The sequence below is a fragment of the Haemaphysalis longicornis genome, unplaced genomic scaffold (assembly GCF_048455015.1).
Source record: "Haemaphysalis longicornis isolate Haplotype H1 unplaced genomic scaffold, Haemaphysalis longicornis Haplotype H1 scaffold_14, whole genome shotgun sequence".
NCBI lineage: Eukaryota > Metazoa > Arthropoda > Arachnida > Ixodida > Ixodidae > Haemaphysalis > Haemaphysalis longicornis.
In genome coordinates this window covers 825,973-847,442 of record NW_027526245.1, presented here as the reverse complement: position 1 = coordinate 847,442, position 21,470 = coordinate 825,973, and the positions used below count along the sequence as shown (strand labels likewise).

Here is a 21,470-nt window from a genome sequence, read left to right as displayed (position 1 = left end):
GCCGGTATTTTTTTTCTTCGGTTAGCTGAACGGAAGAGGAGCGTACGGGGCCGGGATCAAACCCTCGACCTTGGGCTGAGCAACACGACGCCTTAGCCACAGAGTCGCCGCGGTGGGTCATAATAAGATAAACGACAATCAACTATTGATAACCGTAATTTCACGGCCTAAAATATTAAAAAGTGGTTGGCGGTCATAAACGTGTCGGCAATATAAATGGAAACTTTCAACTTTGCGTTTCGTGAGTAGAGGGTTTTAAGATATTGGTATCCAGAATGTATACGACCTTGTGGGAGTAAGGTTGTTACACTGTTCACTTGTGCCTTTTATAATGCATGGTTACAATGTTCAGGACGTTAAAACGGTGAAGCAACATTGAAAATATGACCACTACAGATTCCAACACAAAAAACGTTATCTATGCCTGTTGGAGCTGACGAGAATGGCGGAGTACAGTAAGTTTTTTTAATTATGTGTAACACTTATGGGAGTTAAGCAATTTCCCGGTAGTTAAAAATTTATACAAGAAATAATATCACTAGAATGTCTAACAATCTGGGAGAGTTGCGTTAGACCCTTACGGTATGCCTGACATCAAAGCGAGGGGCCTTGATAAGAAATTGCCAGAAAATATACATAGAATTATCTGATAAGAAAACCCTTTGTTCAATTATCATGCCAGTTTTTCTGTTATGGAAAACAATTTTGTCAAATGATATAACATACAACACGGTATCAAAAGCTCCAGGAAAATTGAAGAATGAACAATAAGTGTGAAATTTGAAGCAAGCGTTTTCTAACGGGTTTAATAGAAGCAGGGTAGTTGAACTTCAAGGGAAAAGGATCTGCTCAGGCTGTGGTAACTCTTGGGAATGGTGCCTAGGAGCAAAGGGAATGGTGCCTAGGAATATCGAATACAAGTTAGAAGAAATCATCATCATCATGAACAAGAGCCCGTTTAGGTCCACTGCAGTACGGAGGCCATATTATTGAACTTACACCCGACCCCGTCCAGTGGTGTCAGAGCCCATTCTCTCCATGGGAAATTTGGTATTTTGCCTCTTGTACCCTAGTAACACGCCGGAAGTAACCGCAGTTAAGTCTAACCATGGTAACAAATGTTTAACCGCGGTTATCACAAATTGCGGTTTTGGCTGTTACACACAGAATTTCCAGTGTGGCGACTGCGGTCACATGGTTGTGAGCGTAACAAAAATAAATTACCACACTTTAACATCACGATATAAAACAAACGAGAAGCAGTCTAGACAAAAGGAAATATCGTTAAAGCAGTCGCTTGAGACCCAAACGCATCGAACTCGCGCGCGGCGAGAAGAGGGGCTTCCCCAACAGCTCGCAACCGGCTTGGTTTTCGAAGGTCTGCTCGGTGTTGGGAACTTTAGGATTAAAATCGCGGTGGGTATTTTATGGTGGCTATCTCCTCAATTGGGGATTACCATCCATAGCACAACTTTTCACTGCACTAACATCCACTTTCTTGCATGTGGAAGTTCTTTTCCGCGATGCGATTGATTTCGAAAAGCGGTGATAAGCTGTTGCTGCCGTTGTCCGGGCCGGTTTGAGCTGCTTCCAGTGGCGTGCGGGCAGGCGCACCGGCGCGTATGCAGATACGGATGACGCGCACTCCGATCGTTTCCGAGTGATAAAAACACATCATGATTGCTTGCGTTATCCATTTTTTTGGCGGTCGACGGGCGGGATTTACAGAATAAGCAGGCTTGTGTCCTGTTTGAGCGGGTGGATCGGGGAACGAGCCGCTGCTGACGGGCAGTCAGGCAGAACGCAAGCTCCTCTTCGGGGCAGCTTTAGTGCGCCCGCTATTTCAGAACCCTAGTATCCTCCCAACACCAGGTGAATTTTTTTTCCGCCTCAGCTGCTGCGCGGCCACTTGCGTCCTGACTTGTGCGATTTTAAGCACTGTGGCTTCGGGAACTGCGGTTAGCGTGACCGAACTTAGGTGGCAAAGCTCAGTTTGCGTTAACCATGGTTAGCGGGGTAACCGTTGTTTCTTCTGTCGTGTAAGCAGCAAACGATGGTTTTGTCTAGCCGCGGTTCGCTTAACCGTGGTTAACTGCGCTCATGAAGTAGGGTAATTTTCGAATTACTGCCTTCTTGTTCTTCTAATCTCGTCTCTCGGTATTCATTCTGTGACCGTCGTGGTCCAGCTGTGTCCGGTATATCTCACTACATGGCCAGCCCAAGTCCATTTATTTTTCCTAATTTGAGCTATGATATTTTTGGCTCGTGCTCCTTCTGTGACACACGATGCTCGTTTCGTGTTCCTAAGGGTTACCCACATCATTATTTCCTCCATGGCCCGTTGGGCCGACCTTAGTTTGTTTTACAGTTCGTTCGTGAGACGCCGGACATTATTGTCCGGATTAATATTGTCCGGACATGGCCGGACATTATTAACATCCCATCTTCAACCTGCGGCCTCGAGCCATCCAAGTAAAAACATTTGTCTGTCTGTCTATGAGACGCCAAGTTTCCCCTGCATACGTCAACACCGAGACCACGAATTAGTTGCATAAAATCTTTCAGGGATTTTGGTATTTCACTATTGTTTATTTTTGAGTGCTTGTCGATTCTACCCCAACACACTCACATTCTGAGCCGGATTTAGTTTTTCGTGGTTGGCATCCGCTATGACCATCCCGCCAACATAGGTATATTCTTCTACTGTTTCTAGCGTTCCGTTATCTATGCCGAAGATGGCTTTTCAGCATGTTTATTTGTACTTACTTTCTGATGTTCATATGTACTATTTGCCCCACGGAGAAAAATTGTGGTTTTAGTTCCGTAATATTTTTTGCAGTTGTTCTAATTCACTGATAAAGACTATGTCATCTGCAATCTGCAAATAGTTTGAGTGTTCTACGTTTATTCTCAACCTTCAGCTTTCCCCGGGAAGCTCCCTGGCTTCTTCATTTACACATGCTCTGAACATTTTTGCTGAGATGATGTCCCCCTGGCGAGCTCCCTTTCGGAGAGGGAAATGTGCGCGTTGCGCGTCAAGGACCATCCTGTCCGTGCATTCCTCGCTTATGTCGTCCAGGGGTCTCACGTAAATTAAATCTCTTCAATTTCTTGGCAGGCTGCACCGTAAAACCATTCGACATCCTCCCGTATTATGAATATGCTATAGAGCATATCTTGCGAGGTTCCCTTTTTTCACCTGTACTCATTCAGGTGTTTGCCATTTTGAGCGTTTATTTTTTCATATGTGCCAGGGATAGTAAAAAACTGACAGCTCAGCTCACCGATAAAACTATTTTTGGAATCCTGATTCATTTTTATTGCAAGCCCAGTGTAAGAGAACGCCATGCATTAGACTAGCCTAAACATTGTAGGAGGCTGCAAAGAACAAGTACAGCAGCAGGAAAATTCAAGAAAGTATTCAAAATTGTGCAGCGCTGGTCACATGAAGTAGAGGTGTAAGTTGTGACAAATATGATGTTACTGATGAACCGCCGTACGACATTTTGACATTTTTGTCCATTGTCTTGTAAGATTACTGGCACTGTTATAGAGCAAATTTTGCATAGCGCGTAAAATGGCACGACAGAATACCTCATTGGTGCAGAAATAACGGGAACCCGATTCATCTTCGTTTATTTTTTGCCGAAGAAAAGAACGCCGTCTAATGCTTTGAAGAAGGCAGAAGGGAACCACAAAGAAAAGTGATTGAGGTCTACCCTGCCGTTCTCTGAGAACGAGGATTTCCTCAAATTAAGTAGAAAAGTTACGCTTATAAACTAACCAGTTTTTTAGAAGGTCGCATAGCACAATTAGGGAATATTGTATCAGGAAAAATATTCTTTTTTTCATCATTGATGCCCTACCAGCATTTGTTTATTCGTTTTTCACCCATTTATTTTATTTAAAAGCGAACATCTCTATAAAAAGGAGGCAATGAATCGTCACTCAGAAAGACAAGTTGAGGAATAAACTGCGACAGCGGTAGTAAGGAACCTTAGGAAGGATATATTGAACGATGGGGGAGTGGCTTGTGTTGATTTGTTGGAAACCCCGGTAAGGCTGACGCAAGAATTTGAAACATAATAGATTCGCCTGAAGTTTTCTCAAAATTAAAACAGTTGTACAGCATATTTCATTGCAAAAAACAGTCATACAAAAAAATAAGTTGGACGTAAAAATATATGAAACAATTCGCTGAGAACAAAATTAAAACTGCAAAAAACGTAGAGGGCGAATTGGGTTGCGTGCAGTACGGGCATAATGTGATGTGATGGTGTGAAATCAGGACGTGTACACTCATTAAAAGGGTTATCAAAAGCAATGTCCCATGATTTTAAGTAATGTTCTCTTGAAAGGTATTGCGGTGGGTCCTTTAGGGATTGGGCTGTTTTTTTTCTGCTATATTACTTAATAGTTTCAGTTCCACTGGAAGCAAAGTGTCGGTGATAAAGATTTCAGCAAAGTGATATTCCACTGCTGGTAATGAAGCTTTGTTTTTTTTGCTATTAGCACTGCAACGGGAGAGTAATAAACAAACCCGTCATTTTTATATTGTTCGCTTAATCCTCAAACTCTAAAGCACCATAGCTCATCGAGACGCTTCAGGGTAAAACCCCGAAGCCATTTCAGTCTGTAAAGGTGGGTAAAAAGGGAGCGGCGTATATTACTTAGCCGGCATGGTTAGAGAGTTTACACGTATTCACATTTCTCGCTGTTTTGTAATAAATTGGAAGTGTGTCGTTATGATTTCTGAAGACAGAGTAACTCGAGTTTTATTTAAGCAGGCAAATGCAGAGGTGTCCGTTCCTCCTTAGATAACATCCCAGTATTGACAGCAGGTAGACATTTTGTGAGTATACCATGTTCCTGTGAACTGCTTATATATAAAATGAAACTAACAGAAGTGATGAAGTCTTCTTATCAGCCAAATGCAGTATAAATATTTCGGTGGCCGTTTTTGCAATAGTTATAGCTTTTCTTCGTTTTAAGTGCTTCATCTGTTGCTTGCTGATCATCTGCAATGAAGGTGTTTTGCCAAGAAAGCGTTTTGCCGCCCCCGACATGTTAATAAACAAGAACATTCTAAGCAATCTAAATACGCAATCTATAAAAAACGGGTTAGTTGTAAAACAAGCTTGGGGATAGAAAATTTATTGCCTCAGCGCTAAGTGAATGATTCTAGATTAAAGTATAGTGTATTGTCTTTCCTCGTTTCGTCGACAGCATTAAACAGATGCAATATTTTCCAGTACCCCCTGGCTCCACCAGAAGCATACTAGGTGGTAGTTTGCCCAGCGCTTCAGTTATGACAGTGATTTTGCTTTTCACGTTTTTTTTTTAACCTATTTTAAGCAGTACCGTGCATGACTTTTTCGGAGTGTTTGAACGCGTTTTGTCACTTAGTTCAGCATTAGCCTGCGCTTCTAATCAGTGGGTTTTTTGTGGTTTACCTTTTTCCAACTAAGGTTGCTATCGAACAAAATAGCTTCTCTGGAGCTGTTTGCGTGACATTTGTCTGGTTGTTTTAAAAAAATGAGGAGTGTGCGCTTCAAACCGAAAGGACAGCTACTGCCTGAAGTTCTAATGTTTTGTTTTCAGCACTTTTATTATCATTGTTGCTGCCGTTCGGGGGATAGAACTTCACATGCACGCGGTAGGGTTTTTTAGTGACTGTGCCCGCGCTACAACACGATCAATTCCCAAAGAAAAAAAACACTGTCCTTTTAGGGAGAGCACGCCTGAAACTATGTGATTTGTAATCGTGGTCTCCTTTTGCGCGAAGTGAAATGTGCATAGCTGATTTCTCACGCCGAAATGTCAAATTTCTCACGCCGAAATAGTCAGATAACAGGGCGGTAAAAGAAAATCATTGTGTTTGGTGGTGAATGCCTCATAAATGGCGGGACGTACATAAACAAGTTCATTGCTTCGGAAAAGGGCGAATTTGTTTAGTACACAGATGCTTCAACAGCGGTCACATGCAAACTTCTCTGTGTATGCCACAGACGCACAGCTTTTTCAGGTGTTAACGTGGATTGTGTGCTTTCATCGAAACAACATAATAACAAATAAAGCATGCATCACCATTCGCTAAGTTCCTTATGACAGGGGTCGTGCAATTTTTTTCCTAAGCTTATGATGTGTTAAAAGCATTCACCGGGCTGTTTTAAATATATTGACAGGTCCGAGAACTTCTCCTCTCGGGAGTCTTTCGGAAGCAGTTGACAAGTTCATTCGTCACGCTCACTCTTCTGACCCTGAGGTAAGTTTGGCAGGAAAACAGTCGAGGAGAAAGGAACTGTTAAAAGGAATGTAAACAATTTATGCCGATTTTTTTTTACCGCGATTTAACAGAGTTCGCTCAGAAGATTAATATTTTAGTAATAGTCACTACTAACAATTCAAAATTGCACGATAAAAACTCAGTAATTTGAAGCAATTAAAGCTAATTGCGTATTTTTATAGCGCGGTAAATGCAAAAGGTCGCATATATCGGGTGCTGCAAAACTGGGCAGAACAAACAAAAACAACTGCGTAAGGACTTCGACTGGCCCTTAATTGCCTGTAAAAGTTTATGCATAATTTTTTTGCCACCATATTGGTGGGTATTTCTTGAGGGACTGTTGAGGACAATATATGCAATGCATGGAGTCAAACTATTGGGTGTAATATTCGGTTTTCATCAAAACGGCAAAAAACAAGTCACAGCAGAGTGTACGATTTTTGTGCCGTATTTTTGGACTACACTTCGCAAACGTTACAAAATATCTTTTGGGCGTCGAACATATTTTGGCGGGTACACAGGGTTCTCAACTTCATTAAAATTCTGGGAAATTATCAGTCTTCTTGCCGTGAGCATATCAGACATACCTGATATGCATTTATTACGCATTTCTTACGCATGATGAAAGCATTTATTATGCGCAAAGAGCATCAGTTTGGCGCTCAAACACCGTGTATTTGGCCCGAAAAAAATCATGATCGCATCCGGATGCTTTAATATGAGCAAACTTTGATAACATAGAAGGTGTAGCTGTGAAAACTTGAAAAGCCCCAATATCTTGAAACATGGTGCTAATAAATTTATTTTACAGTTTGCGGCAATGCGAGCTCTCATAGAAATTTAAAATGTCGGGTCTTGCTTATTTTTGCGTTTGCATTCAACCTTACGCTGACACCCAGTAAATTGTAAAATTTTTTCTTATGATTTCGCGTCCCAAATAGGAAGTCTATGTTTAACGACCATTCAAATTTCCCTTTTTGATCGCGACAGAATTTGTTTTAAACATTAATATCATGAAATGGTAAAAATACACAATCCTCCACCTTACAAACGCTATTTCCACTCCTACCAGAATATGAGAAGAGTTTTGCTCAGGTGTCTTCTTGGCGAACACGAGGTGCTATACCACTCTTAAACTTCATTTTTGAGATCTCCCTATGTGCATTTAAAGCACATGACTAAAGATATCACGCTTCCTTACATTCCACCTTTATGACTTGCCGTATATATTGAAGTAAAAAAAAACGTCATAATATGTTTTAAGATTATTCATAACCGGCAACCTCATGATCAGAAGCCCTCAGGCTTCCCGTTATTCTTCAGAGAAGGTCGTATTGCAGATATCGCCACAAATAGGCAATGAAGATTATATGAGTCACCGTATCCAAACAGCAGTATATGAAATCCCTCGTAAATTTTGAAATATTATTTGGAAGACGCGATAGGAGTGAAACGGAACGCAATAAACCCCAACTAAAGCCTACGGCAAATACCAATGTAAACTTTTGCAGGAGCGCACCGAAATAGGGATGTTTGCCTTAACTGTTAACTGTTTGCCTTAAAACTCCTTACTTGAAGGAGTTAAAAAAAATTACGGAATGTGCGCGAAGTTGGTCATATTTCGGAAAAGATTTTCCCTCATAATATCACACCACTACGCATTTTGACTTCGCTAACATAAACTGTTTCGTTGTTTTCTTTTTTGGTTATTTTTCTCGTGTTTGCACCGCGTGACTGTGATTTCTTGTAATCCTTTTGTTTTTCCTCTTAGACTTCACCTATTTTTTCGCTGCCCACCAACCCATTATCTCTTTGTACGAACTCTCCCTTCCTTTGCTCTGCCCTGGCCCGTGCTATATATATATATATATATATATATATATATATATATATATATATATATATATATATATATATATATATATATATATATATATATATATATATACATATATATATATATATATATAACCCCGAAAACAACTTATTCTGTGCTCTGAAGACAGAAAGTCCTCTTCCTGAAACGGCAGTAAACTTTTATTTTTTAATATTTTTCTACTGTGGCTCTCTCTCTACTGATGTTAAATATATGTATATATATAAATATATAGAAAATAAGGGTTGGCAGTCAAGAAAACCTCGGAAAGCAAAGGGGAGGTTGTGGTGGGTCATAGAAAGAGATGACGAATTTTTTGAGTCGAAAAAAAAGTGGTGAAAAAAAAAAAAAAAAAATATATATATATATATATATATATATATATATATATATATATATATATATATATATATATATATATGTATATGTGTGTATATGTATATGTGTGGATATGTATATATATATATATATATATATATATATATCTATATATATATATATATATATAACTATTGTTTTTTACGCCTGCCTTACTCATACCAGACGGACAGAAGGATGGCATGCTGGAACGAGAAAGGCGCTCTCAACAGGCGGAAAACAATGCTTTGGTTATCCACTGCTGCCCCCAATTGGAGACAACGTGCCGTTAGATATTTATTTGTTTATTTATTGTTCATTTATTGACTTATTTGTTTATTTATTTATTACATATAACTACAGCGCCGATATGGCATTATTGTACGGGGGTTACAATCTTGATGCATAAAGCAACAACGAAAAAGGGCAATACACAAATGGCAACATCACTTAGCAATACCATGGCGGAGCATAATACACAACTGTTACATGTTAACTGCAACCTAAACTGCAAGAGCTATGGTAAAGTTAACTGTTAACTGCACCCTAAAAATGCAAGACGTATGGTGAAGCATTTTCTACGTTTTCGTTTAGAGGCTTCTGTAAAGCTGTCATTGTAAGTCAGTTGCGGAGTATAACCAGGGGACGGTCAAAAAGATAGCTTACCCAGCACAGCTTTATTAACGTAAGACTATGTGATGACACGTGTTTATTTATTTTTGAGCGACATCTCATCCGCACATTTAAATTAACCAGGCATATATTCACCGATTACCTCTTATTGCCGACACGCTTATTTTGTTTCACGGTACAAGAGGGCACTATGTCTGGTGTAGCCGTTTTCGAGCATAAATATTATTTTTCAAACTCCAAACGATAAGCAAGCAAACATCCGGACAAAAATTTATTTATAGAAAACCTTACTGCTACAACAAATACAATCATGCGATTTTCAGGCAAATGCCTCGAATTCCTCTTCTCTTGGGTCAAGTAATCTTTGTGGTTTGAGGTTTAGAAACTAAATGAGTAAAAGCCCGGGCGTTGTGAGTGGCGAAGCCGTAGCATTCCCAAGAGAGCAAAGTAACACAAATAGAAAACGTAGAGACCCAAGCAGCTCGTTATGTTTCTGAAAATTAAGCGAGACTTCAAAGTATGACGAATTTGAAAGAGTCCTTGGTGTGGGAATTGCTAAAGCTAAGGAGAAACAAGTTGCCATTAAAGTTATTTCATAATATTTACTACAATCATGTTATGGTACCGCGCGAAAAGTGCTTACTTTCGTCGCACTACATATGGCTACGACACGACCAAAGACTATCCCGGAATGGAACGCCCTGCCTTCTGCAACAGTCGGTATTGTTGATTATGAAGCATTTGTGAAGGCTTTGGGAAAATGTGTGTGCATGTATTAGTGTAAATTGGAAGTTGTTATTCTGTTTGTTCTTTGCTTGCATTGTAATTTTTCATGTATGCACCCTTCCTCTTTAATGCCATTAAAAGCGATGTCGTTAATCAAATAAATAAATAACTAAAAATAAACCAACGAAGCCACACTGCTTTTAAGTGATGTCAATGTATTCCCAGTGCTTGAATCTTCAATGCCATACAAACATCATTTCACTCCACTGGCTAAGCCTTATAGCTGAAGACGCCTAAAGCTAAGACTAGCGTACTTGGCCCTCAGATACGCTAGAGTTTTCGGCAAACAAACAAATATACCTTGAGCACCACGGAGGCCACACTTCGCAGCAGCGTACATGCGCCGAAATTCTTCTGCCGCGACCACTGCCCAGTAGGTGACTGATTGGTTTGATGGATTCGTAGCGACACCATCGCCAACGTCACCATCAGTGCCCAACCATCACCACGATGCCTGGCCAGCTCCAGCAGTTACACACAACAGATGGAACACGAACGAGCGCCTGGGTGGTCACATGTCTACGCCGCTCTCCCAGTTCCGGCCGGGCCTTACGCGCCTGAATAAATATAGGAGAGCCACAGCGCACAACCGAGTCCACGGCTCCCGTTCCTCTAGATGGATTGTGGGGTTTCACACGGGGACGGATTACGTTGGCATAGTGGAGGGTGGTGGATCAATTTTAACCATATGGTCATCTTTATACGCACCAAAATCTGGAACACACGGGCGTTTTCACTTTTCGCCTCCATAAAAAAGGGGCCGCTGCTGACGGGCAATAAACCCACGTCCTTGGGGTCAGCAAGTGGAGACTCAGAAAATTCATAGAGAATTCTGAGAATTGCCTATAGGCAAGAGCTTTGCATTAGAAAAACTCTAACAGAAGGCACACAAAATAAATCAGTTTAGTATCAATATAGAGGCTGTGGAGGGTCACAGAAACCACACAAACTCACAACTGCTCAAATAAAGCACAACCACGACGGCTTTCTGTTTTATACATTTCGACGAAATGCCCGGCGTTGCACAATTCACTGCATCGCACTATCTGAAAATTATAGCTATAAAATACTGTGTTTCCTTTATTGTTTTTAGTACACGATGAAAGGTATAACAAAGGGTGTGCCTAAGGCTGCGGGCTTATTTCAGGATATGCCTTAATGATAATCCTTCTGAAGACATACTTTACGTGTTCCATCTAGGAGCAGTGCCGGTACAATGAAAGGACTTTTTTCTCTAAAAAAATATTTGAATATAGGATAAAAGAAATTACCCACAGGCAAAATATATTTTACTGATTCACAACCCAGAAATAACTAGTACCATCCGTGCGCTTGTGTGATTAAAATACATTTATTATTAAAATAAACCACGTATTTGCAATTGAATATTCTGAAGTCTGCAAAGTTTTAGGGTCGAATGTTGTTATCGTGTAAATACGACTTCTTACTGATATCAGAAACTGAGAGATTTGCCCGGCAAAACGTCCGACGATATGAGCGATGCTGTCACAGGGAACTGTATAGCAGAGTTGTGCCGTAGAATAAGGCGTGAAAAAACCCAGTACTCCCCCTTTGTGTGAAATATATTGACTGCATTGGGGAATAATAGCAGCAATATAGAGGCCACTGCTACGGAACGGGGAACGAACCTAGCTCCAGCTGCCCGTTCCCGTGCCCGCGGCCTCGTTGTTGCTACCATGATTCCCCAACATATATCACAATTTATTTGTTGTCTGTCTTGCAGCGCACTTGCGAGTGTTACTACTGCACGTCCAGTGACTTGTATCATTATCACATTTGTTAACCTTAAACTAGAAATTATTTCGTAGTATTCTTTAAAGTACAATTAGTTCATACAGAACACATTCCCTTTATTTACACAGAAAGCCAAGACTCTTCTGCACGCTGCCTGCTTCTCCGGGAACACCACGTTAGTTGATTTCTTTCTTGGAGGCCAGCTGGGAGTGGAGTGTGAAGATGAAAACGGTAACAGGCCACTGCACTACGCCACGCACGGGTGAGCGTATTATGTTTATGTGCTACTGTACAAAATACTGTAGAGATCGCCTGAAATCTGTAAAATTGCAATTACGCATGGTAACACCATAACAAAAAGCAACAGGCTGCAATAAATACTATATAGATCCGCACTGGCTGGTGTTTAGACATCTTGAAAAGAATATTGACAAGAAAACGGCCGTGTCAAAATCATTCCGGATCCTATCACTACGGCGGGTTTCATAGAGTATGTTACGTCGGGGCCTTAAGACATATAATTAGAAAAAAAGTCAGCGAATGGAACGAAAGAACAATCACTGATGATGTCCATTCCACTCAAATAATGTACAGCATTGTTTTTGAAGCTCGTGTACTTTAGTGAAGGCTAAAACGGCTATAAATAAATATCAGGAGCATAAAAACTTTGGAATTCCTGATTGAGATACAAGCGTGATCATAGTCTCTAGGAATAATTTTTATATGAGATCCCTTTCTTGCCAAAATAAAGAACCAACTTGTGGAAATTACAAAAAGCAATAGAATGAAAGCTATGCGTTGACATATCACGTGCAATGCATTTAATTTTAGTAAGCGGAAATACCACAGCAATCGGAATAAAAGGGAGCAATTGTTCTAAAATACGCTAGAGAAACAAACATTGCGAATAAAGTATTATTCGGTAAATATTCAATATATTTTATGATTAAGAATAAAATGTTAATATAAAAAAGTTACAATGTTTTGAAGGAAAAAGAAGGAGAAATATCTTGCCACTGCTTAAAGGCCACGGATCGTCGCGATCACTATTCATTGAAGAGTAACCTAATTCGGGAAAGATAAGAAAGTGGTGTACAGTTTCTTCCATTCGGGCAATGTTGCCAGCAGTAGAAATCCGGATATTTCAAAACTTACTTGGGTCCTGGTGTTACGGCGCACTTCGTAGTGCGGTTCCCGTAAGGTTCGGTGTTTCCCAAAAGTTCAACAAGGGCACATAAAGGGTGTAAGATGTTCGGGTGCCTTTGTTAGAATATCGGCATCAAGGAGGCGCATGGGCAGTTTACTACAGATAATTTCGAATGTTTTAGCCACGTGACAAAGCTTGTATGGGTGGGATAAAAAGTTTCTTGTGGAATACGTAACATGAGTCCTGTGGATGCGGTGCAAGGCGTACTGTTGTTTCCCGAATGTTCGGTTTTTCCCACAAGGTGAACATGGTCCTTAATGAGTGAAGGGTTATCAGGTGCCTTTCTTAGAATATGGGCATCAAGTGGGCGAATGGCGAGTGTAACAGACATGGCGTATTTCAGGGGTGTTAGCAGCTTCGGAAGGCTTGCATGCGTGAGGTAAAAAGTTTCTGGTGGAGTACGTAATTTTGTACCCTGGTGTGGTGGCACGAGGCACAGTGCGTTTAACGGAATGTTCGGTGTTTCCCAAAGGCTGAACATGCTCACATAAGGAGTGTAGCATTCTCAGATGGCTTTGTTAAAATATAGGCATCAAGGGGGCGAATTGAGACTGTAACATACATGGCGTATTTCAGGTGTGTCAACCGTGCGAGTAGATAGCTGGTATTGGTGTGGTTAAACGTTGTTTCTGCAGTACGAAATTATGTGTCCGGGTGTTGCGGCGCTATGCGTAGAGCGGTTTCCAGAACGTTCGGTGTTTCTCAAAAGTTGAACATTGTCACACAATGAGTGCAGGTTCTCAGGTGCCCTTGTTATATTATAAACATAAAGGGTGAATCATCGTAAGTAGCGCTTGAAACAGGACGACAGACGAGAAGACTCACAAGACGGCGCTAATGTGTGTGTCTTCTCTTCTGTCGTCCCGTTTCAAGCGCTACTTACGATGCATCAACACCAACTCGCCCAACCGTCAATTTTACTGATCAAGGCGTATATTGGGAGTGTAAAGTACACGGCGTATTTCAGGTTGGTTGGCCACGTGATCAGAAAGCTTGTATACGTAGGATAAAGATTTTTGTGGAGTACATAAATTTTGAGTACTGGTGTTGCGGCGCAATGCGGAGTGTGTTTTGTGAAATCATCGGTGTTTCCCAAAAGTATAACATGTTCCCCTGACAAGTTCAGGATCCTAAGGGGCCTTTGATAAAAAATTAAAATCAAGGGGGCGAAAGGAGAAAGTAGCAAACACAGCGTATTTTAGGTGTGTTAGCCGCGTGAGGAGAAAGCTTGTATGGATAGCGTAAAAAGTTTATTGTGGATTACATATGTATGTGCCCTGGGGTTGTGCGCAAGGCGTAGTGCGGTTTCCGGGGTGTTCTGTGTTTTCTTGAAGTTGAACGTGGTCAGATAATGAGTGTAGGATACTTAGGTGCCTTTGTTAAAATGTGCGTATCAAGTGGTGAATGGGGAGTGTAACATGAACGCCGTATTTCATGTGTGTAGGCCACGTGAGGAGAACGCCTTTATGGGTGGGTAATAGTTTTTTTTGGAGTAGGCAATTATGTGTCCTGGTGTTGCGGTGCAATGAGTAGTGTGGTTTCCATATTGTTCAGTGTATTCCAATACTTGAACATGGTCACATAATGAGTGTAGAATTCCCACGTTCCTTTGTTAGAATATGCGCATCAAGAGGGCGAATGGCGAGTGTAACATAAATGGTGTATTTCAGTTGTGTCACCCGCGTGAGACAGCTTGCATGGGTAGGTTACACGTTTTTTGTGGAATGTCTAATTATGCGTCCTTGGGTGGGGGCGCAATGCCTACTGTGGTTTCCGGAGTGTTCGGTGTTCCCCAAAATTCGAACTTGGTCTTATAATGAGTCTATGATTCTCACGAGCCTATAATAAATATCGGCATCAAGGGGGCGGATTGGGAGTGTAACACACAAATCGTATTTTCAGGTGTGTCAGCCAAGTGAGAAAAAAGCTTGTATGGGTTGGGTAAAAGGTTTTGTGGAGTACGTACATTGTGTCCTGGTGTTGCGGCACAATGCGTATTGCGGTTCCCGAAATGTTCTGTGTTTCCCAAAAGCTGAACATAGTTACAAAATGATTGTAGGGTACAGGTGCCTTTTTTACAATATGGGCATCGAAGGGGCGAATAGGGAGTGTAATATAAACAGCATATTTCATGTGTGTAGGCCACGTGAGGAGAAAGCTTGTATGGGTGGGGTAAAAGTTTTCGTGGAACGCGTAATTATATGTCCTAGATATTTGCCGCAATGCGCAGTGCGCTTTCCGAAACGGACGGTGTTTCCCAAAAGCTGAACATAGTCACAAAATGAGTGTAGGGTACAGGTGCCTTTGTTACAATATGGGCATCGAAGGGGCGAATAGGGAGTGTAATATAAACAGCGTATTTCATGTGTGTCGGACGCGTGAGGAGAAAGCTTGTATGGGTGGGGTAAAAGTTTTCGTGGAACGCGTAAATATAGGTCCAAGATATTTGCCGCAATGCGCAGTGCGCTTTCCGAAACGGTCGGTGTTTCCCAAAAGCTGAACATAGTCACAAAATGAGTGTAGGGTACAGGTGCCTTGGTTACAATATGGGCATCGAAGGGGCGAATAGGGAGTGTAATATAAACAGCGTATTTCATGTGTGTCGGACGCGTGAGGAGAAAGCTTGTATGGGTGGGGTAAAAGTTTTCGTGGAACGCGTAATTATATGTCCTAGATATTTGCCGCAATGCGCAGTGCGCTTTCCGAAACGGTCGGTGTTTCCCAAAAGCTGAACATAGTCACAAAATGAGTGTAGGGTACAGGTGCCTTTGTTACAATATGGGCATCGAAGGGGCGAATAGGGAGTGTAATATACACAGCGTATTTCATGTGTGTCGGACGCGTGAGGAGAAAGCTTGTATGGGTGGGGTAAAAGTTTTCGTGGAACGCGTTAATATTGGTCCAAGATATTTGCCGCAATGCGCAGTGTGCTTTCCGAAACGGTCGGTGTTTCCCAAAAGCTGAACATAGTCACAAAATGAGTGTAGGGTACAGGTGCCTTTGTTACAATATGGGCATCGAAGGGGCGAATAGGGAGTGTAATATACACAGCGTATTTCATGTGCGTCGGACGCGTGAGGAGAAAGCTTGTATGGGTGGGGTAAAAGTTTTCGTGGAACGCGTAAATATAGGTCCAAGATATTTGCCGCAATGCGCAGTGTGCTTTCCGAAACGGTCGTTGTTTCCCAAAAGCTGAACATAGTCACAAAATGAGTGTAGGGTACAGGTGCCTTTGTTACAATATGGGCATCGAAGGGGCGAATAGGGAGTGTAATATAAACAGCGTATTTCATGTGTGTCGGACGCGTGAGGAGAAAGCTTGTATGGGTGGGGTAAAAGTTTTCGTGGAACGCGCATATATTTAGGTCCAAGATATTTGCCGCAATGCGCAGTGTGCTTTCCGAAACGGTCGGTGTTTCCCAAAAGCTGAACATAGTCACAAAATGAGTGTAGGGTACAGGTGCCTTTGTTACAATATGGGCATCGAAGGGGCGAATAGGGAGTGTAATATACACAGCGTATTTCATGTGCGTCGGACGCGTGAGGAGAAAGCTTGTATGGGTGGGGTAAAAGTTTTCGTGGAACGCGTAAATATAGGTCCAAGATATTTGCCGCAATGCGCAGTGCGCTTTCCGAAACGGTCGGTGTTTCCCAAAAGCTGAACATAGTCACAAAATGAGTGTAGGGTACAGGTGCCTTGGTTACAATATGGGCATCGAAGGGGCGAATAGGGAGTGTAATATAAACAGCGTATTTCATGTGTGTCGGACGCGTGAGGAGAAAGCTTGTATGGGTGGGGTAAAAGTTTTCGTGGAACGCGTATATATAGGTCCAAGATATTTGCCGCAATGCGCAGTGCGCTTTCCGAAACGGTCGGTGTTTCCCAAAAGCTGAACATAGTCACAAAATGAGTGTAGGGTACAGGTGCCTTTGTTACAATATGGGCATCGAAGGGGCGAATAGGGAGTGTAATATAAACAGCGTATTTCATGTGTGTCGGACGCGTGAGGAGAAAGCTTGTATGGGTGGGGTAAAAGTTTTCGTGGAACGCGCATATATTTAGGTCCAAGATATTTGCCGCAATGCGCAGTGTGCTTTCCGAAACGGTCGTTGTTTCCCAAAAGCTGAACATAGTCACAAAATGAGTGTAGGGTACAGGTGCCTTTGTTACAATATGGGCATCGAAGGGGCGAATAGGGAGTGTAATATAAACAGCGTATTTCATGTGTGTCGGACGCGTGAGGAGAAAGCTTGTATGGGTGGGGTAAAAGTTTTCGTGGAACGCGCATATATTTAGGTCCAAGATATTTGCCGCAATGCGCAGTGTGCTTTCCGAAACGGTCGGTGTTTCCCAAAAGCTGAACATAGTCACAAAATGAGTGTAGGGTACAGGTGCCTTTGTTACAATATGGGCATCGAAGGGGCGAATAGGGAGTGTAATATACACAGCGTATTTCATGTGCGTCGGACGCGTGAGGAGAAAGCTTGTATGGGTGGGGTAAAAGTTTTCGTGGAACGCGTAAATATAGGTCCAAGATATTTGCCGCAATGCGCAGTGCGCTTTCCGAAACGGTCGGTGTTTCCCAAAAGCTGAACATAGTCACAAAATGAGTGTAGGGTACAGGTGCCTTGGTTACAATATGGGCATCGAAGGGGCGAATAGGGAGTGTAATATAAACAGCGTATTTCATGTGTGTCGGACGCGTGAGGAGAAAGCTTGTATGGGTGGGGTAAAAGTTTTCGTGGAACGCGTATATATAGGTCCAAGATATTTGCCGCAATGCGCAGTGCGCTTTCCGAAACGGTCGGTGTTTCCCAAAAGCTGAACATAGTCACAAAATGAGTGTAGGGTACAGGTGCCTTTGTTACAATATGGGCATCGAAGGGGCGAATAGGGAGTGTAATATAAACAGCGTATTTCATGTGTGTCGGACGCGTGAGGAGAAAGCTTGTATGGGTGGGGTAAAAGTTTTCGTGGAACGCGCATATATTTAGGTCCAAGATATTTGCCGCAATGCGCAGTGTGCTTTCCGAAACGGTCGGTGTTTCCCAAAAGCTGAACATAGTCACAAAATGAGTGTAGGGTACAGGTGCCTTTGTTACAATATGGGCATCGAAGGGGCGAATAGGGAGTGTAATATACACAGCGTATTTCATGTGTGTCGGACGCGTGAGGAGAAAGCTTGTATGGGTGGGGTAAAAGTTTTCGTGGAACGCGTATATATAGGTCCAAGATATTTGCCGCAATGCGCAGTGTGCTTTCCGAAACGGTCGTTGTTTCCCAAAAGCTGAACATAGTCACAAAATGAGTGTAGGGTACAGGTGCCTTTGTTACAATATGGGCATCGAAGGGGCGAATAGGGAGTGTAATATAAACAGCGTATTTCATGTGTGTCGGACGCGTGAGGAGAAAGCTTGTATGGGTGGGGTAAAAGTTTTCGTGGAACGCGCATATATTTAGGTCCAAGATATTTGCCGCAATGCGCAGTGTGCTTTCCGAAACGGTCGGTGTTTCCCAAAAGCTGAACATAGTCACAAAATGAGTGTAGGGTACAGGTGCCTTTGTTACAATATGGGCATCGAAGGGGCGAATAGGGAGTGTAATATACACAGCGTATTTCATGTGTGTCGGACGCGTGAGGAGAAAGCTTGTATGGGTGGGGTAAAAGTTTTCGTGGAACGCGTATATATAGGTCCAAGATATCTGCCGCAATGCGCAGTGTGCTTTCCGAAACGGTCGGTGTTTCCCAAAAGCTGAACATAGTCACAAAATGAGTGTAGGGTACAGGTGCCTTTGTTACAATATGGGCATCGAAGGGGCGAATAGGGAGTGTAATATAAACAGCGTATTTCATGTGTGTCGGACGCGTGAGGAGAAAGCTTGTATGGGTGGGGTAAAAGTTTTCGTGGAACGCGTAATTATATGTCCTAGATATTTGCCGCAATGCGCAGTGCGCTTTCCGAAACGGACGGTGTTTCCCAAAAGCTGAACATAGTCACAAAATGAGTGTAGGGTACAGGTGCCTTTGTTACAATATGGGCATCGAAGGGGCGAATAGGGAGTGTAATATAAACAGCGTATTTCATGTGTGTCGGACGCGTGAGGAGAAAGCTTGTATGGGTGGGGTAAAAGTTTTCGTGGAACGCGTAATTATATGTCCTAGATATTTGCCGCAATGCGCAGTGCGCTTTCCGAAACGGTCGGTGTTTCCCAAAAGCTGAACATAGTCACGAAATGGGTGTAGGGTACAGGTGCCTTTGTTACAATATGGGCATCGAAGGGGCGAATAGGGAGTGTAATATACACAGCGTATTTCATGTGTGTCGGACGCGTGAGGAGAAAGCTTGTATGGGTGGGGTAAAAGTTTTCGTGGAACGCGTAAATATAGGTCCAAGATATTTGCCGCAATGCGCAGTGTGCTTTCCAAAATGGTCGGTGTTTCCCAAAAGCTGAACACCGAAATGGTCGGTATTTCTCAAAAACTGAACATAGTCACAAAATCAGTGTAGGGTACACGTGCCTTTGTTACAATATGGGCATCGAAGGAGCGAATAGGGAGTGTAATATACACAGCGTATTTCATGTGTGTTTGCCGCGTGAGGAGAAGGCTTGTATGGGTGGGGTAAAAGTTTTCGAGGAACGCGTAATTATATGTCCTAAATATTTGCCGCAATGCGCAGTGCGCTTTCCGAAATGGTCGGTGTTTCCCAAAAGCTGAACATAGTCACAAAATGAGTGTAGGGTACAGGTGCCTTTGTTACAATATGGGCATCGGAGGGGCGAATAGGGAGTGTTATATACACAGCGTATTTCATGTGTGTAGGCCGCGTGAGGACAAAGCTAGTATGGGTATGGTAAAAGTTTTCGTGGAACGCGTAATTATATGTCCTAGATATTTGCGGCAATCCGCAGTGCGCTTTCCAAAATGGTCGGTGTTTCCCGAAAGCTGAACATAGTCGCATAATGACTGCGGCATTATCAGTGACTTTGCTAGAATATGGACATCGAGGGGGCGAATGGGGCGTGTAACACACAGGGCGTATTTCAGGTGTGTCAGCAGCGTGAGAAAGCGTGTATGGGTGGGGAAAAAAGTAGTTTGTGCAGTACCTAATTATGTGCCTAGGTGTGGCGGAGCTATGCGTTGAGCGGTTTCCGGTATGTTCGGTGTTTCTCAAAAGTTGAACATGGTCACATAATGAGTGTAGTGATCTCAGGTGCCTTTGTTACAAAATGGGCATCAAGGGGGCGAATTGGGAGTGTTACATACATGGCGTATTTAAGGTGTCTTAGCCGCGTGAGGTGAAAGCTTGTATGGTTGTGGTTAACAGTTTTTTGTGGCGTACGTAATTATGTACCCAGGCGTGGCGGCGTGAGGCACAATGTGGTTTACAACATTTTCGGTGTGTCCCAAAAGCTGAATATGGTCGCATACTGGTGTAGGATTCTCAGGTGCCTCTGTTAGAACATAATCATGAAGGGGGAAAATTGGGAGTGTAATATACATAGCGTGATTCAAGTGTGTCAGCCGTGTCAGGTGAAAGGTTGTGTTGAAGTGGTTAAAAGTTGTTTTGGAGTACCTAAATGTGTGTCCTGGTGTTGCGGCGCAATGTGTAGTTCGGTTTCCGGTATGTTAAGTGTTTTCCAATACTTGAACATGGTCACATAAAGAGTGTAGGATTCTCTGATGGCTTTGTCAGAATACGCGCATCAACGGGGGCGAATGGGGAGTGTAACATACACAGTGTATTTCAGACGTGTTAGCCGCGTGAGAAAGCTTAAATGGCTAGAGTAAAGTTTTTTGTGGAATATGTACGTATGCGACCTGGGGTAGGGGCGCAATGCCTACTGCGGTTTCGGAAATGTTCGGTGTTCCCCACAAGTTAAACATGGCCATATAATGAGTGTAGGATTCTCACATGCCTTTGTTAGAACATGGGCATGAGGAAGTGAATGGGGAGTGCAATAGAGTCGGCGTATTTCAGGGGTGTTGGCCTAATGAGGATAAAGCTTGAAGGGGTAGGGTAAAACGTTTTATATGGAGTACGTAAATATGTCTGAAGACGCAGCGCTTGCCGTTCTCTGGTTTCCGGAATGTTCGCTGTTTCTGAAAAGTTGAACATGGTAATTTAACAAGTGTAGGATTCTCAGTTGCCTTTGTTATATTATTGGCATCAAGGGGGCGAGTTACGATTGTAACATACACGGCACATTCCAGGTTTGTTAGCCGCGTGGGAAGAGAGCTTGTATGGGTGAGGTTAAAAGGTTTTTGTTACGTACATAATTATCTGGCTTTGTGTTGTAGCGCAATGCGTAGTGCGGTTTCCGAAACGTTCGGTGTTTCCAAAAGTTGAACATGCTCACATAATGAGTGTAGGATTGCCAGGTGCCTTTGTTATATTAATGGCATAAGCAGTTATGGGGAGTATAACATACACGGCGTATTTCAGGTGTATTAGCCGCGTGATGAGAAAGCATGTAGTATAGATGGGGTTAAAAAGTTTCCGAGGAATACTGAATTACGTATCCTCGGGTTTGGGCACAATGAATAGTGTGGTGTTCGGAATTTTCA

General features: G+C 42.5%; 1 protein-coding gene across 3 annotated transcripts in view; it reads left to right on the top strand.

The window, feature by feature from the left end:
• LOC144165139 (uncharacterized) overlaps positions 1-21,470 on the top strand; it is a 249,251-nt gene that overhangs the window by 111,932 nt on the left and 115,849 nt on the right. For all 3 annotated transcript variants that reach the window (XM_077695243.1, XM_077695241.1, XM_077695242.1), the window contains 2 exons: positions 6,186-6,265; positions 11,822-11,955. In XM_077695243.1, the coding sequence (XP_077551369.1) occupies positions 6,186-6,265; positions 11,822-11,955 (214 nt within the window). The remainder of the gene's footprint in view (positions 1-6,185; positions 6,266-11,821; positions 11,956-21,470) is intronic.